Source organism: Astyanax mexicanus, chromosome 2, assembly GCF_023375975.1.
Source record: "Astyanax mexicanus isolate ESR-SI-001 chromosome 2, AstMex3_surface, whole genome shotgun sequence".
Classification (NCBI taxonomy): Eukaryota; Metazoa; Chordata; class Actinopteri; order Characiformes; family Acestrorhamphidae; genus Astyanax; species Astyanax mexicanus.
Genome location: NC_064409.1, coordinates 51,169,503 through 51,185,660, shown reverse-complemented (window position 1 = coordinate 51,185,660; position 16,158 = coordinate 51,169,503). Strand labels below are relative to the sequence as shown.

The window sequence follows — 16,158 nt, the reverse complement described above, 5'->3', positions numbered from 1 at the left end:
GAACCCCGTTAGTGTTCAATCAGGGTGTGGCCACTCCCCTTAGAGTTCTAGAACCCCGGACTGTTAAGAGTGTGGACACTCTGCTCAGGGTTCTAGAACTCCGGACCGTTAGGGTTTAGTGAGGGTGTGGACACTCCGCTCAGTATTCTAGTACCCCGGACCGTTAGAGTTCAGTCAGGGTGTAGACACTCCGTTTAGGGTTCTAGACAACTAACCGTTAGAGATCAGTCAGGGTGTGGACGCTCCGCTTAGGGTTCTAGAACACTAAACCGTTAGAGATTAGTCAGGATGTGGACACTTTGCTTAGGGTTCTAGAACACTGAACCTTTAGAGATTAGTCAGGATGTGGATACTCTGCTCAGGATTCTAGAACACTAAGCCGTTAGAGATCAGTCAGGGTGTGGAAACTCTGCTCAGGGTTCTAGAACCCCGGACCGTTGGAGTTTAGACAGGGTGTGGACACTCTGCTTAGAGATCTAGAACCTCAGACTGTTAAGAGTTCAGTCAGGGTGTGGACACTCCGCTCAGGGTTCTGGAACCCCAGACCGTGGGAGTTTAGACAGGGTGTGGACACTCTGCTTAAAGTTCTAGAACCTTGGACTGTTAGAGATAAGACAGGGTGTGGACACTCTGCTCAGGGTTTTAGATCCCCAGACCGTTAGAGGTAACTCAGGGTGTGGACACTCCGCTCAAGGTTCTAGAACCCCAGACCATTAGAGATCAGTCAGGGTGTGGACAATCCGATCGATCAGGGGTTCAAGAACTTTCCAGAAGAGTGGTTCAAAAATACACACCCATTTATTCATCGAATTAGAATCTTTGAACAAAATAATAACTCTCAGAATAATGGCCAACCTGGGCTATGATCCTTAGTAAGATTGTCATTTGAAAGTAACAAATCCTAATAACAAAAATGAGGAGTATGTGGCATGGACCAAATATACTGTATATAGCTACTATCTGTCTATGTGTGTAACAAACTTCCAAGTAACATACAAACTCACAGAGCTCTTTTTATATACTTTATTTCAAAAGTCTATGAAAGAAGAAAGTTATACAGCGAAATATTAGTTTTTTAATTTTACATGTAAAAAATGTATTTGTAAAAAATCACAACAAAATATCGTTTTGTTCAATATTCCATAATGTCATCACTTATGTAAGAGACAAACTACTCATGTTATTGATATGATCAGTTACATGAAAATTCACTTTTTTCAGAAATTGATCATTGTCGAAGACCTAGGTTTACAAAGAAAAAGTACTGTAAAACCAGTTTTACAAACACGACTACACCGTTGACGTCCACTATATCAACAATGGTATACAATGGCTGGATTTGAATAATATTTGAATGTTCTTCGTTTCCTTATCTCATAGAGTGGGATTGCCAATGGAGAATACTAAAGACTCTCTGGACTGTGTGTTGTTTTCCATCAGCAACTTGAAAGTGAGAACAAAAACTGGTTTGTCAGGTAACTGTGTACATATAAACAGTGTACATTAGGGAAAAATGTAATTTTTTATTCAAAGTCAATTATATAGCTAATAGTTAGGAAAGTGCTATAAAAATGGAGTGTACATTTGGTAAAACATATCTGGTTATGATAAAATACTGCCATTTATGGAATTAACCCAGATACACACACACATACACAGTCACACACATACTCCCACACATACACATGCCACATGGCTGTCAGAGATGTCCAGACAGGCTGTTGATTTGGTCAGACAGTGTTGTGTGGATAACTGTATGCAAGGAGTGGGGGTCCAACGTCAGGGCTGACACCTTCTCCTCCTCTCTCCTCCTCAGACATGCAGCCTTAGGGTTCAGGTTACGCTCTGGAGGGGAAAAAAAACATATAGGTTGATGCTGTTTTATTCTGCATACTAAGTATTAAAAAAATAGATTTCAGCATAACAAAACTCTTATAATGTAAGTGGGCCATAAATGGGTCTTTAAGCCCTAGGGGCCTGTATCTTGGCCCACTTATGTTGGGAATTATTCATTTCCATATTTACATAAATTACATACTAATTTCATATTAGTTACCAAATAACTACCAAATATCACATTTTGTACAAGCATATCTGTTACATTCTCTACTAAAGATACAATCTAATAAAAACCTTATAAAATCTGTATTTTTATTGGTAACCTAACTGGATTTTGTTGTTTAAAATGAAAAAAGGCCCAATCCTATTTCATCCCTTTACCCTACCACTTAGCCCTACCCCTCTGCTTAGTGTGTGCATGCCTAGGGTTAGGGTGTCCCAATTCTTGTTAGGCTGGAGGGGGAAGGGGGAAGGGCTGAGGCTACAAGGTCCTTTAAATTAAGATGGAGAGGCACACTCAAGACAAAAGGGTGAGAATCACACAAATTGGATCATTTGTTTGTTAAACATTATATTATCATAGTTTAATGTGTAATTCCAATGTTTTATGCCAATTTTCCATATAACAAGCATAGAATTGCCAGTACATTACTCAGTCACTAGCTGGCTAACTTTCCCATTCCATCTTAAATAGTGCAACCGACTACAAAGGCTGCAGCATTTAAAGTGGAAAAAATGGGCAATAACAATTAATTGCTGCACCACCTGCCCCCTTTTGAAGTTTATTAGTTATCCAGCAGCTAGGGCATTGAACTTATATATCTGTATCAGGTACTGGAAGGGTTGTCCCACTTCTTAGGGGAAGGGGCTTTCCCTTTACATTTAAAAACAAGGGTTAGGGCTACTAAAGAGAACTGGGATTGGACCAAAGTCATCATTTTATATTACATTACATTTAGTGGACACTTTTATGCAAAGTGACTTGCATATGATGCATATTTAGCAAAAGAGGACATTCAGTCAGTTCAGGACAAAAACATTTTTTGACAGGGCCTAGTGTGTTAGAGGTGTTAAGAGAGTAAGTGCTCTTTGAAGAGTTATATCATCAGGAGTTTATTAAAGATAGCGAGAGATTCTCCTGATCTGGTAGTGGAAGGTAGTTTGTTCCACCATTGGGGAACTCTGTATAAGAACAGTCTGGATTGCTTTGTGTGAATGTTTGGTAAAGCTAGGTGACGTTTACTGGAGGAGCCAGGAGGCCAGGAGGGATTATAAGCCTTTAGGATTGAGTGCATGGAGGAATGAGCCTGTTCTGTCATCACCTTGTAGACAATCATAAGGGCTTTATATTTAATGCGAGCAGCAAGTGGTAGTCAGTGGAGCTCAATAATAGTGGGGTGACATGTGAACATTTTGGCTGGTTGAAGACCAGATGTGCTGCTGCATTCTGAACTATCTGAAGTGGCTTTACTACACAGGTCGGGAGGCCCATTAGCACAAACTGTATGAATCCCCTGAACCAACCCGCATTGTGACAGAAGTCCAAGCTGGTAGAGGTGGTGTTATTGTGGGAAATGATTTATACCTGCAGCCTATTAGAGTAGTGTTGCTAGCCATGTGCATGCTCCTTTATGGCCGCAATTTACCCAGCTTCTTATAGCTATTTTTTTAGAACATGAGCATGTTTTTTTTATTTTATTATTATTATTTACAATTTCTTGGTTACTACTATAAAGTTGATATAAGTTATGTAATTATTAGAGTAAAGGCCCATATACAGATAAAGTGAGTGAACTTCTGGTTCTGGGAGCTGGGATTGCTTACCCCGGACTTGCTGCTCTAGGCTGAGGATGACAGTGACGGCTTGGTGGAGGATGAGCAGTTTGGTCTGGGGTTTATCGCTCTTCAGATGCAGCTGGCACATGCGGCCCAGCTCTTTAAACGCCTCGTTGATGTCCCTCACACGCAGACGCTCGCGGGCGTTATTCGCCATCCTTCTATCCTTCTCCCGCTCAGCCTTCTGCTCTGGAGAGAGCTCCTCTTCCTCGTGGATGCTGCTGTATACATATATCCAGGCAGGCCCACACGGACACACACAAATACAAAGAGAAATGCTGTAAGTAAAAGTTTATTCATCTGAATGATGTTCTTTTGTGTATGACTTTTTAATGTTAATCTTATTCTTCTGAAATGTACGGGTTTAAAGTAGAAAATTTTAATTGGAAAGATTTTTTTTTTTGCCCTACCCATTGTTTAGAATTCAAGATGGCTACATCGCACATCAACAGTAGTAAAAGCAGCATTATAAAGTTTATTTTCACTTCTCTCTATTTCTGAGTAATTAATAGTAAGTAATACACAAAGTACTCTAGTACTACTACAAAGTACTATCTCTCTACATATTTCTATGTTGTTTTATGGTGTTTGGACGTGCAAAAAACTGCATAAAGCATTGGTATCAACAGCTTTTAATGCTAACAATGGTAGCATGTAACAAAGCTAACAATGATACCTGGGACCAAAAATGTGTTACATATTATGATTAGATTCACCAAAAACAATGGTTAATGACTGTGGTAAACTGGAACACAGACATCTGACCTTCAAAATATGGGACATAATGGAACGCAGCATATCAACATGATTTGAAATGCAGTTTTTGGCTTTTTGTTTTTAGCTCATGTTTTATTTTCCATTTGTTTTATTCAAATGAAATCAAGATTTTAAAAGACAAACAAAATAGAATCAAACTGATCTAAAAAAATGTAATAAAAAGCAGGTCAATAAATAACAGTCACTAAGTAGCAGGTTTTCACTCTGTTCATAAACCTATACAGTTCTATTGTAGTTCCCTGTTGCCCTCTTGTGGCAAGTTTGGGTGTTTGTTCATTACTTTTAAAAATCATTGTAGCTGTGGTTACTACAAACTGTACTGCACACCTCATAACAACATACCTCCTTTATTATTTGTCACACTGTATTTAATTTTCTATTACACAAAATAGTGTGAGTATGTAAAGATGTAAAGGTGATGAAAATGGATTTTTTTTGCTGATATGGGCGGCCATCACCTGTTCCTTGTGGCAGTATCAACACTGTGCATTTCTGGATCTCTTGTGTCACTCTCTGCATCAGAGTGCATGCCATCAGAGGAGAGGTGAGACAGACAGCTGGAATGAGATGAATGAGACGGGTGGACGGAGTGTGCCTGGTGCAGTCTATATTCCTCCCCATCGGATGGCTCCACTTTCACCTCCAGAGGGCCTGGAGACAAGTTAGAGAGCAGCCCTGCAGCCAGAGCTGAGGGGGACAACTCTTATCAGTGAGACATTTATTGTTAGTAAAAACACATACATTATGCTGCGTTAATGAACTATTTAAAACAGTTTAAGGAGAAAACAATGAACAAATACATACCTCTGAAACTGTCTACGTGGTTGGTCAGATCAGAAGATGAAGGAGCTGCTGAGGAGTGCATGGCCAAATGAGCAGCCTCACCCGGGTCAGCTGACATCTGTCAAGACACAAAAGCAGAAACTGTTAATGACATTTTACCTAAATGGTATTTTAAAGGATGGTGCTCCATCCAATACTTTTGAATTGGATAGTTGGGGCTGATAGGGTAGGGCAATATCCTGACCTCCTTAAAGTGGTTGTTGCTGAATATAAATAATCCTCACTGAAATACTTCAAAATCTAGTAAAAGGCTTTTTCTGGACAGTAGAGACAGTTACTCCAACAAAAGCCAGATAAACTCTTGCTTAATACCCTCGATTTCCCAAGAAACAACAAATGACCAGTTGTCCTCATACTTTTGTTCATATAGTGTGTCTGCTGAGCTTCTTGAAGATCAGAAGTTTTTTTCTGTGCTTTGTATAACGAAAACATCTGTGTTATAAAACTGCAGTCATGAGAATGTACTCAAGCCACATGAATCTGTTTACCAGCCCTTTCAGCACGTGGAAAATATGCAAGGTCATTTTATTACACTCACTGTACACAATTTGGAATGTCGATGCTATATGTAGCTCCATGTCTGCTGAGACCAGGAGTGCCAAACCTGTCCACCAGTGGTGTACGATATGGCAAAAATGTGCATTTACACGTTTTTCTATTCTGATGTTGATGTTAAATCTGATCAATTAAAAGCATGAATTAGTTAAAGCTCTTATGTTTTCCTAGACTAAGAATTAGTTGCGTTTACTGTGTACCTCTACCTCACTCTGCCTCCAGTCTTGTTACGTCACAAGAGCACTTTAATTCTACAGCTTAACAACTCCCTCTTTTGCCGCACACGGGTAATACAGTTTGAGTATGAGGATATTGACAATGTTATTGCTTTATCTAAAAAAATATCACAAAAACGTATATAGGGACCTATGGTTTCCGCGATACAGAGAACACAGGCTGAATTACGGAATTGAAAATTCAGATAAAAACATGGAATACACATATAAATACAGTAAATTAGAAAATCTATTTGTTGTTTCAGTATCTGTACTTAAAACAAATCCCCAAATGCCTATGTTGTTGAGTGTGTGCATGCATATAGCTGGCTGGCTTGCATGGGAATATACAAAACAACTGGCTAATTCTGGTAATACCATTTGCCACACCAGCCCAATGTAAACACCCCTGTCTTAGACAGTTAATGTAAGAGATAAGCCGTACTTACATCTGTTGGTAATCCATTTGTAACTAGTCCTGAGATGGGGTAGTTAGACCTCATTGTGACTGATCCGTGTTGTGTCTGTTCGATTAGGCATCGTAGGTCATTGGATAAGGAGATATTTGTCCCTCCCACTGCGTGGTTTCGTAGAACATGAATGGCATCGTCTAGTCTGTCCAATCGGTCCTCAATCTGCAATGCAGAAAGCAAACATGGGAACTCTGAGTTAGGAAAGATGTGAAATCACCATGTTGTTTTTGGAAACAGCTTTAATGCAGTCTGGCTGAACATTCAGGAGGAGTTAGGTTAGTCAGAGTTCACAGCTAAAACAGAAATTTACCAGTGACTGCAGGGAGTTATCGTAGTTGGACGGCAGCGATGGATGACCAGCTGATCGAGACCACTGGTTGGCTCCTGAAAAAAATATGGATTGACGAGTGAGATGGAATGAGATAAAATTGACAACCTCACCTGATCACCTCAATGACTAATTCTAAGGTTGTTCATGTGTTTGTTATATTGTATACATTTGGTCTTTTAAATTTCTGGTACAATAAAAACTTTGTCCTGTTTTATGTCTTGTCATAATTACCAAACTACGTTAGCTGTGTCTTCCTATACTTGACATTGATTGCTTGGAATGCTTTGGAAAAAGGTCTGTTGCCAATTCCATACAGTTTGGAGCCAAATTCTACCTCCTGGTCTAGTCTGAATCCAATTTCCTTTATGTGTGTGCACATTACACAGCAGAATGAGCATATCAAATTTTTGTTTCCGTTTATAAATAGGGATTAATCTACAATTACAGTAGATACAGGAATCCTCCAGTGTAAATTGTTATTCCCATTCTGCTGTAAGATGCACATGTACATGATAGTCAGATTTCTGGTTATCTGAAAGTCAAAACCAATTAAAAAAATGAAACACAATTAAACTGAATTAATTTGAAGGTCTGAAGGTCAGGACCAACATGTTAGGTGTAAAAGCACTAATGTTAAAACTTTTAATTATATTATTAAATTAATCAATTATTATCACTATACTTCTATAATTACAGCCAATTATAGTTTCTCAAAAATGCTATAATGTAGAAGCCTGAAGGATTTATGCTCTTTTAAAAAAGGTGCGCTAAATGGCTTTTTGAGGAACGCCATATAAGGACCACTTTTAGCTCCATTAAGAACCATGTTTGTAATAAAGGTATAGAAGTGTGAACAGATTTAAATTGTGAAAAAAAAGTGTTTTCTAGACTCTCACATCTCTATTACAAATATGCTAATGGCTTTATTTATGGAACCAAAAGTGCTTTTCCTATGGCACTGCTTGAAAAAAAAAGAACCTTTATTTTTAACAGTGCAAACCGTAAATCCTGCAGGCTTCTGTACTATAGCATTTGTGATGATTTATTATAAGAGCAGGCTTGTTACTGAAACGCTATAAATAGTACTGTGCATAAACTACAGTTCTACAGTCAATGGTCTCACTAGCAATCCTGGCCAGTTTCAGCTCCAGATAAAAGGAAAAGCTGTTTGACCTCCTTGATGCATTTTACCTGCTGAGACTGTAGAAGCAGCCAGAGGTGATGGAGATCTCCCCGGAGTGGAGGAACTGGATGGAAAACTGCTACTGGTGTGATCAGGGGAATAAATCTAGCACAGAGAGAGAGGGACAGAGAGAAGGGTGTTTAAAGAGACGCAGGGAGGGAGGTGGGGTTAAGCAGGGATCTCAGTGACAGCGCATGCATCATTTTAAAAGCACAACTTGTCATCTCTTGGAAGCCCTTTTCTCAACACCTCAGGGTCTTAGGTGAAAATGTTGTGAAGTAAATTACATCATCAATCCTGATCTTTTTACCACCCAGGATTTACAGTCCCTTATATCACACGAGCCAGAAATACACTCAATCGCCACTGGCCACATTACTGCATCGGAGAATGGATAACATTCTTTTAACTTGCAAAAATTATTCCATTCTGAATAACTTCTATTGGTAGACCTACCATTAAAATTGTACACAATCTAAAGAACAACTGACATATTAAAAAAGGTCTAAATTGAGTTTTTGGGCAACAATGGCAATAAGTAAATGTTTTCATCTTTAAATTCCTCATTTTAGTAGTACATAGTGAAAATATGTAAACAAATGTGAAAACATAATCATAGTTTATACTAATTTAAATGTGACAAGCCTTACTATGATGACCCAGACATACTTCATCTTTAATAGCACTGTGTATTGGCAAGAACGTATGGTAGAGATATGATAGGTGTCATGATACAGGGGTTGTGATTCAATATATTGAAATATATTGCAATATTGTGAGCAAGGCACTATATTGCAATTTTTATTTTTTTAAATCCATTTTTTAGGAAATCTGTTATAATATGAAAATACAGTATTAAATATGTAAAATATTAGTAAAATTAAACTTTTACAATGAGATCTAATGACTGCTCTCAAGTAATAATTAAAAAAATACTGTGATTTTAAAATTTTGATTGCAAATCAAAAAATCACAATACTTCAATAAATCAATATTTTCTTAGACCCTAGTATAGTATAGTTGAAAGTCTTGGTTACTGTTGTAATAAGTGAGTTCTTACAGAAGCCAGGGCTTTTCCAAGAGCGTCTCCAGTGTGTGAGCCTCCAACATGATGCCCTTGACCACCTGAAAGCATTTACACAGATAATTCATCACAAAAATAATTAAATATCACTACAATGAAGGCATTACAGTTCATTTTAATAATGATTATTTTAACTATATACTATTACTCACCCATGGACCTGTCTGTGGCATTTGGAGCTGCAGAATGTGGTGATGCAGGCACAAAAAGTGCAGTACTGTCGGAACCTCTGTGAAATGTAGACATTGGTGGGAGATGCTTGTTGACTTCAGGTACTGCTGAATTTGGCAGTATGTTCTGTGAAAAATGAATAATGGGTTTTAATATTGAATATAAGAGTTTGAAAATTTTAAAAACAAAAAAGTCAGCCCTGGAGGCCAAACAGTACTGTCAGTGTTTACTGTTTTTAAGGCCTACACAGCCTGGAAGCTTTCTCATTGTGTCTCACCATGATTTTCCTTTTAATTTGCACACTTTCTGGGTAATGCTGATTTTTAAACATTCATACTATCTCAGAAGCCACACATCTGCACTGTGAATTAACGTCATACCAGACGATCGTGTGTTGGAAGGTTGCAGTAGTTCCCAGGCGGTGATTGGCTGGATGGTGATGATCCCAGCATGCCTCCATGGCCTGATGGGCTGATCCCACTGGATGAGCTCCAGGGGTCTGTGGAGCTGTTTGGCCCATCTAAAAGCAAATGACAAAATAAACTAATGAAAACAAGACCTAAGTACGAGTTCTTTTCCCCTTGTTTTCACAGACTTTTCCGTAAGACTAGGAACTGAGAAGGACGACTGTGAAGGATGATTACAGCAAGAATAATAAGCAGCATTCAGGGAATGGAAAGTAAATGAAGCAATAATGGAAGGTGTAACTTGCTAATGCCACTTTCTTTTTCTGCAGTTTCACAATATAATTTGCAACTCAAAGCAAACGTCAAACTGCATTCCTGTCAAATCAGGAGTGTATATAGTCTTTGGCCCAGTCCTAAAGTAGTCCACTACTGTGTATTGGCTTTGGCAGTACTCAAAAGTGTGGCAAAGAACTCAAAAGCTCAGGAGAGAACTTCTAAAGCCCAGTTAATAAGAGGAACTCAATTCACAGTGCTTTCCTTTGTGACTTTCAAAATGATTTTCGGTTTGGCTGTAAATGCCTGACTTTCTTCTCAAAATATGAACCAACCAAGCTTCCCAAGCAGCTGAGAAAACACAGTCTGTGTAGTTTGTGGGTGTGTGTGTGTGTGTGTGTGTGTGTGTGTATACGCTTTTCTGTACCCCCACCCCTGCCCCAAAGAAGTCCTTGAAACAGCAGAGGAGTGTATACTGTAGAGGATATCTTATTTCATTCTCCCTCCCAAGGGACCGTGGTGTCCTTGAGAGTAAAACACATTTCAAGAACAGAACACTTCTAACACACACTCTCACACACACACACACACACAAATACACACACATTTTCACACACACAATAGTTGTCTCTGGTCTACTAAAGCCATTTAGACTAGAAATTGAAAATTGATAGAACACATTGTTGAGGCATACAAAAGGTTGATTTACCAAAATATGTGTTTGTGAAGTTTGTGTTGGGCAGTCTGAATGACGAGTAGGGTGCAGGATCCCTTTTCAGCTCCTCTGCATTTGGAGATGGGGAGTACACCTGTCATAAAAAAAACAACAAACACATTTATGGTGTTCCAGTCAAATTTGCATGATTTTGTGTTTTTTTTTCTCTAATAATTTTGGAAAATCTAAAAAAAAGTACAATATGATTTGATTATCATTGGCTTCAATGTCCACACTGAACATCTAACACAAAAAAATAAGAAAAAATCACTTTTGTACACTCTTGGCCTTTCCTGTCTCCAAAAATAATGGTAACACTATTATAAGAGTATAACATATAATAAAATGTAAAATTATATCTAAATATGGTAGAGCAAGTGTATTCTGGCACATACATCAGATGCACACTGTTCCTCTCTCCCTCACCCTCACATGCATGTGTTTATGTGGATGGAGCAGAATCCATCCACATAAACTACTTAGCAAAGCCCAAGCAACCACCTAAAGACTTTAACAACCACCTGGAGCACCATAGCAACTGCATAGCACCACTGCCTGTAAGCATAATCATTCTGATTTTCTTCCAGCAACTGTACAGTTGTTCTTTAAAGTGTCAAAGTGTGGATTTAGAATTGGCTATGTTTTCACCTAATACAGAAACAAATAACAGGGTTTTAAAATAGATACTCTTGATAATCTATGACTATAAACTATGAGTTTTCTGTTATGATTAGCTCAATACAGTGGGGCCTAAAGGCCATAAATAGAAACAGAAATTCAACTTGTTTATTAAAGTTCTATTATTAACATTAGATGAATATATTATTATGCATTATTATGGATCTATAATCAGTTATAACGATCTGGTCATTTACCATACAAAACTAATTAATCTAATATTAAAACAACAAGAATTTTTACTTGTAAATTTTACTTTGTAAACTTTCACATTAATAAACTATATTTCACTACCACAGTTTTTTTATTTGTATTGCTTTTGCCAATTTATACATTTACATATCACATTTTTCATGAAAAAACAATTCTTGGCTTTCCTCATTGTTTGATAATGTTGTGTACAGTTTCCCATACTGTGCCCATATGTGTTTTATCTTTTATTCAATACATATGTCAGCTGTATATAACAGTCGTTAACACAGATTTCATGTGGCTAGCTTAATTAATTTCACACACCGACACTTGAAGCCTCCTCTCAGCCTGCTATGCACCTGCTTTGTGCTTTGATCTCTCACTTCCCTCCCTCTCTCCCTCTCTCTCCTTCTCCCTCCCACTGCAGGAAATGACCACAGGCCTGCTTGGACCACATCAATGGCACGTGCATGGCCTGGGCTGTGGCCTTCTGGAACCAGACTCCTGCAAGACGATTGCCCCATTCACAGACGCATGACCCAGAAAGCGCAGCAGCGCTGACCTTGATTGGCTCCTTTCCCAAAAGGATTGGGCCGAGTCAGCCTCAGCCAAGCTTTACGCACTAATCCACGGTGTGCAGCATATAGTGCGGGATCAATCCAGTTGCCCCCCGTCAGTAGTGGCTGGCTTCGTGACCCGTTAATAATCTTAGAAACCCTCAGCTTGACCTCTCTCACCCGCCAGGGTCATTACGGAAGTGCCTTGGCCAAGAAAGAGATGATACCTTCTCTCTTTCTTTCTCTGTCTCTTGGCTTGACTTTCTGACCCAGACTTTATCAGATATCAAAGCACTCGGTAAGATGAAGATCAAAGAAGTCTTCTCATCCAAGCAGCAGGGATACTTACAGGCATGACGTTGAGCAAGTGTGTGCCCGAGCCAGTGAAAACACTACCACAGAAACCAAAGCAGAGAGGCACTGTGCAGGAATGTATCTGCGAATGGCTCATGCCATACAAAAGGCTGGATTCAATGAAACACGTTTCATTAAAAGCTCACTGACTGCTTGGCCCGAAAACTCTTTCGTCTGAGCCCAAATCAGCCCTGCACATGTGCAACTCATTTTTTCCCCCCTCGCTCTGTGTCATCCATGCCCGTCTGGAGGCACTTACCATGTGTGCAGATCAAAGAGGGGGCTGTGCACTGTTGTAATGGGGTGGAGAGCATGGGGAAAAAACATCTGCCAGAGTTCAGCCAAATACCAACCAGGGCATTTCACCTCACGGCAAAAAAATAAAAAAATACATCCCACTCTCTACTACAGCTGGGTTCGGACTTTAGAAGTCGGATAGGCTGCTCTCCGACTTCTAAAGTTAAGCCCCGAAAGCCAACAGCAGCCAAGGAGAAGCATGAAAGTAGTAGGTGCACTGTGCCAGAGGCTCCAAACAAACTTTGAACTACTGCACGAGCAGATGAGTTCTTTTTACAAAGAATTGCTTGTGTGTAGAAAGAGGATCGAGCAGGTTTGGGTGGATGTATACAATCACTTTGACATGAACTTGTTTGGTTAAACAAAACAAAAAAAAAGAATAAAAATAAAGGTAACACTCTACAACAAGAGTACAAACATTAACAGTATTTACAACAGTAATAAACATTGTTAACTCTTTATGTAATGTCTAAAACTAACTAAGTCATTGTTATACATTACTAGATTTGAATGCTTAAGATTTTTGTACATCCTGTTAAGTATTGAGAAATGAATTGAGATATTAGTTAGAAATATTTGTAATGATTAATAGGCATTACTAGTGTCAATTAACTATTAGTTAAGATATATTTAACTATATAATTATAATAAAGCATTACCAAAACAAAAACGGTCACTGCATTACATAATTATGCATTGATACTACAGGGTATAAGGTGCACAATCATTTTCACATACACAAGACAGTACACACATACACTACATGTGAGCACATCAGCAACTCTTTAAGCCATTATGTAAAGTATGTTAGATGAAAATATGTTGATATATTTTATTTATATAGAAATAAAGTACTAAAGTGTACTGAATACAAACAATCTCTTATGCACAGTCTACCCTTGAATACACATAAAGATGCTTTATATATGTTTGTATATATGTAAAGAGCTTCAAATGTTATACATATGTTATACAGAGTGCTCTATATCTATATACATATTATAAGCATATCTGATATCTTGTTTACTTGTCCCTAATTGGCAAAGTAAGCTTTGCATTGAGAATTTCCCTTTAGTATTGTTGTATATACATTTGCCAATTTCCAGAATATTGCTGAAGACCTTGTGTAAAAAACTACATAGGCAGTTTGCCAGTGTTAAATCAACACCATTAGTGTTAGGTATTGCGTTTAACACTATAACATGTGTTGATTTAACCCTTGCAATTGTGCTGTATACAGTTTTTAATGTAGACACAAGTGGGTGGAAGTCTCAAAACGCATAATTTTCTCATTGCCATGAACCCTAAATATGGATTATTTAAGTGTTACCTGAAATAAAACCTTCACAATTCATAACTAACTGAATGCTGCAAAGAACCCCTTTTCCCTATAGAACCATTTTTGTTCAGAGTATAACATTACTTTAGTTTAGTAATTGAGTTTCTGGCTGACCCTGGCTGACTCAAGCTTTTATCTGGTATCATATAAACTATATCTGACAGACTATTAAAACCAGTCTACACTCATATTTATATCAATATCATAATTGTAGTACGCAGTCATGCATAACATCCATATACCAAAAACACTGCTTTGGCTACTTAATATAAAGCAGACAGACTTGCCACAGAAATGCCACAACTCACCCCTTTTCCATTGCCATAGTGATACATCATAGAGTTGCTGGCTGACCCAGGGCCAGGAAATGCACAAAACATGACTGCTATTACTAAATCCCCTCCTCAGTGCCTTCAGGTGTCCTCTGCTCAGAAAACTTCCCAGAACTGTTCTCCCTCACTCAGCTCAGTCTCAGTGTCAGCCTCAGCCTCAGCAGCTCAGAGCTCTTCTCTCCTCCTCACAGCCTTGCTTCTCTGACTTTACACCTACTCCCACACTGCTAATGCAAAGCAAGACCCAACCACTGCCACAGGCGTGCGTGGGGGAGGCTGCTGAGACTGGGACAAACCATGTAAGGCAGGATGGAGGGGGAGGAGAGTGTAGATCAGCTTTGATCAGCCTTTCTACAATTAAACTCAGCTGTCCACAAAGCAGAGAAATTATGTTGAAGTGCGTAGATTGTGAATGGGGAGGAGGGTGTGGACATGTGTTTTTTTCTTTTGTTTAAGTTGCTGCACAATTAAAATATTAAGATGGTAAGAAATGAACGTGAAACATAATTTCTGATTTTGGAAAATTCTAATTTAGTATTGTTTACAGAGAAGATAACAAAAGCTAGATTTTCTCAATGCCTCTAAATGGTATAACAGAACAGGTTATTACATTGAATAGTTGGAAATGTTCTAGAAAGTGCTTATAACATTGCTTTATAACAGCTGGTAGTTTTGCCTTAAAAATGCAAAATGTTAAAGACCGCATCCGTTCAACCCAGTGACTGTAGAAACAACTTTACCATGCTTTTTATTCCTTTCTGTGCTTTTGATATAAAGCCATAAATGTAATTAATGTTGGACTCATATGGTAGGCCCACCCCTATCTCCCAGAACTAGCATCTCAGTCCACCCTCCTGTCCAGTCCACCAGTGCCTAAATAAATAGAGGCAAAGTATTTTTTTTCCACCACTGGATTCCCAGTTTGTCAAGTAAGAATTATGTTCCAACAGTAAAAATGCAGCTTATGTTTTAATACAAAATGGTTTACCTTTTCATCAAAATAAAAGGGACCCAGATTCAGCTCCAGTTTTCTGCTCAAACTAACTGAACAGAGCTACTGTAGCATTTCTGTCAGCTCCAATCATTCTCTGTTGTCCTCCATCAACAAAGCTATTCCATCTCCAGAAATATGGCTTACTTGATATGTTTTATTGCATTCTCATTAAAGTGTACATGCTGCTATGCTGAAACATCTATTCTAATGGTCCACAGTAACATGATCCAAAGTTGCTGACTTGTATCTTCATGATTTTATGTTCTGCACAGCTGCCACATGATTGCCTGGTTATTGAATGAGTGGATGTACATGTGTTTCTAATAAAGTGCATGGTGAGTGTATTGCTCCAAGGCTTCGGTGCACCACACACACATGGCCTGTCTTTACAGTGAAACACAGTACGGTACACAAGCCAGGAAAACATACTGTACCAATAGTGTACATATAATACAGATAAATGAGACAGTACTCTACTCTTACTCATTAACAAATACAGAGTAATACAGTTGAGAGTCAAGAGGACGAAAAAACCTGCAAACAGCCTTTATTCATAAAACAGATCAGGCGTTTTCACTCTAAGCCACTAAGTGGTGTCCTGTTTTGTCTTCTGACCTACTTCCTCTGTAGACTCCGACTCAGACAGCTTCAGGTAAACTAGCACGTGTTGTGGGATGAGTCTGAGAGGGTGGGAGCAGGAGTGAAGTTATTTT

General features: G+C 38.6%; 1 protein-coding gene across 2 annotated transcripts; it reads right to left on the bottom strand.

Moving 5' to 3' along the window:
• Positions 1 to 1,009: 1,009 nt before the first annotated feature.
• Positions 1,010 to 14,676, bottom strand: LOC103028433 (transcription factor 12). 2 transcript variants are annotated; one of them, XM_007244352.4, is made up of 12 exons: positions 14,428 to 14,676; positions 10,697 to 10,796; positions 9,688 to 9,827; positions 9,289 to 9,433; positions 9,113 to 9,177; positions 8,061 to 8,157; positions 6,849 to 6,922; positions 6,515 to 6,700; positions 5,257 to 5,353; positions 4,911 to 5,139; positions 3,664 to 3,893; positions 1,010 to 1,845 (listed from the first exon to the last, which is right to left on the bottom strand). In XM_007244352.4, the coding sequence occupies exons 1-12, from the start codon at positions 14,497 to 14,499 to the stop codon at positions 1,700 to 1,702; spliced, it is 1,581 nt and encodes a 526-aa protein (XP_007244414.3). In that variant the 5' UTR covers positions 14,500 to 14,676; the 3' UTR covers positions 1,010 to 1,699. The 2 variants fall into 2 exon arrangements, with proteins under 2 accessions (XP_007244414.3, XP_007244413.3); XM_007244351.4 differs by having other exon boundaries at positions 3,664 to 3,896; positions 14,428 to 14,675.
• Between the last annotated feature and the right edge of the window lie 1,482 nt (positions 14,677 to 16,158).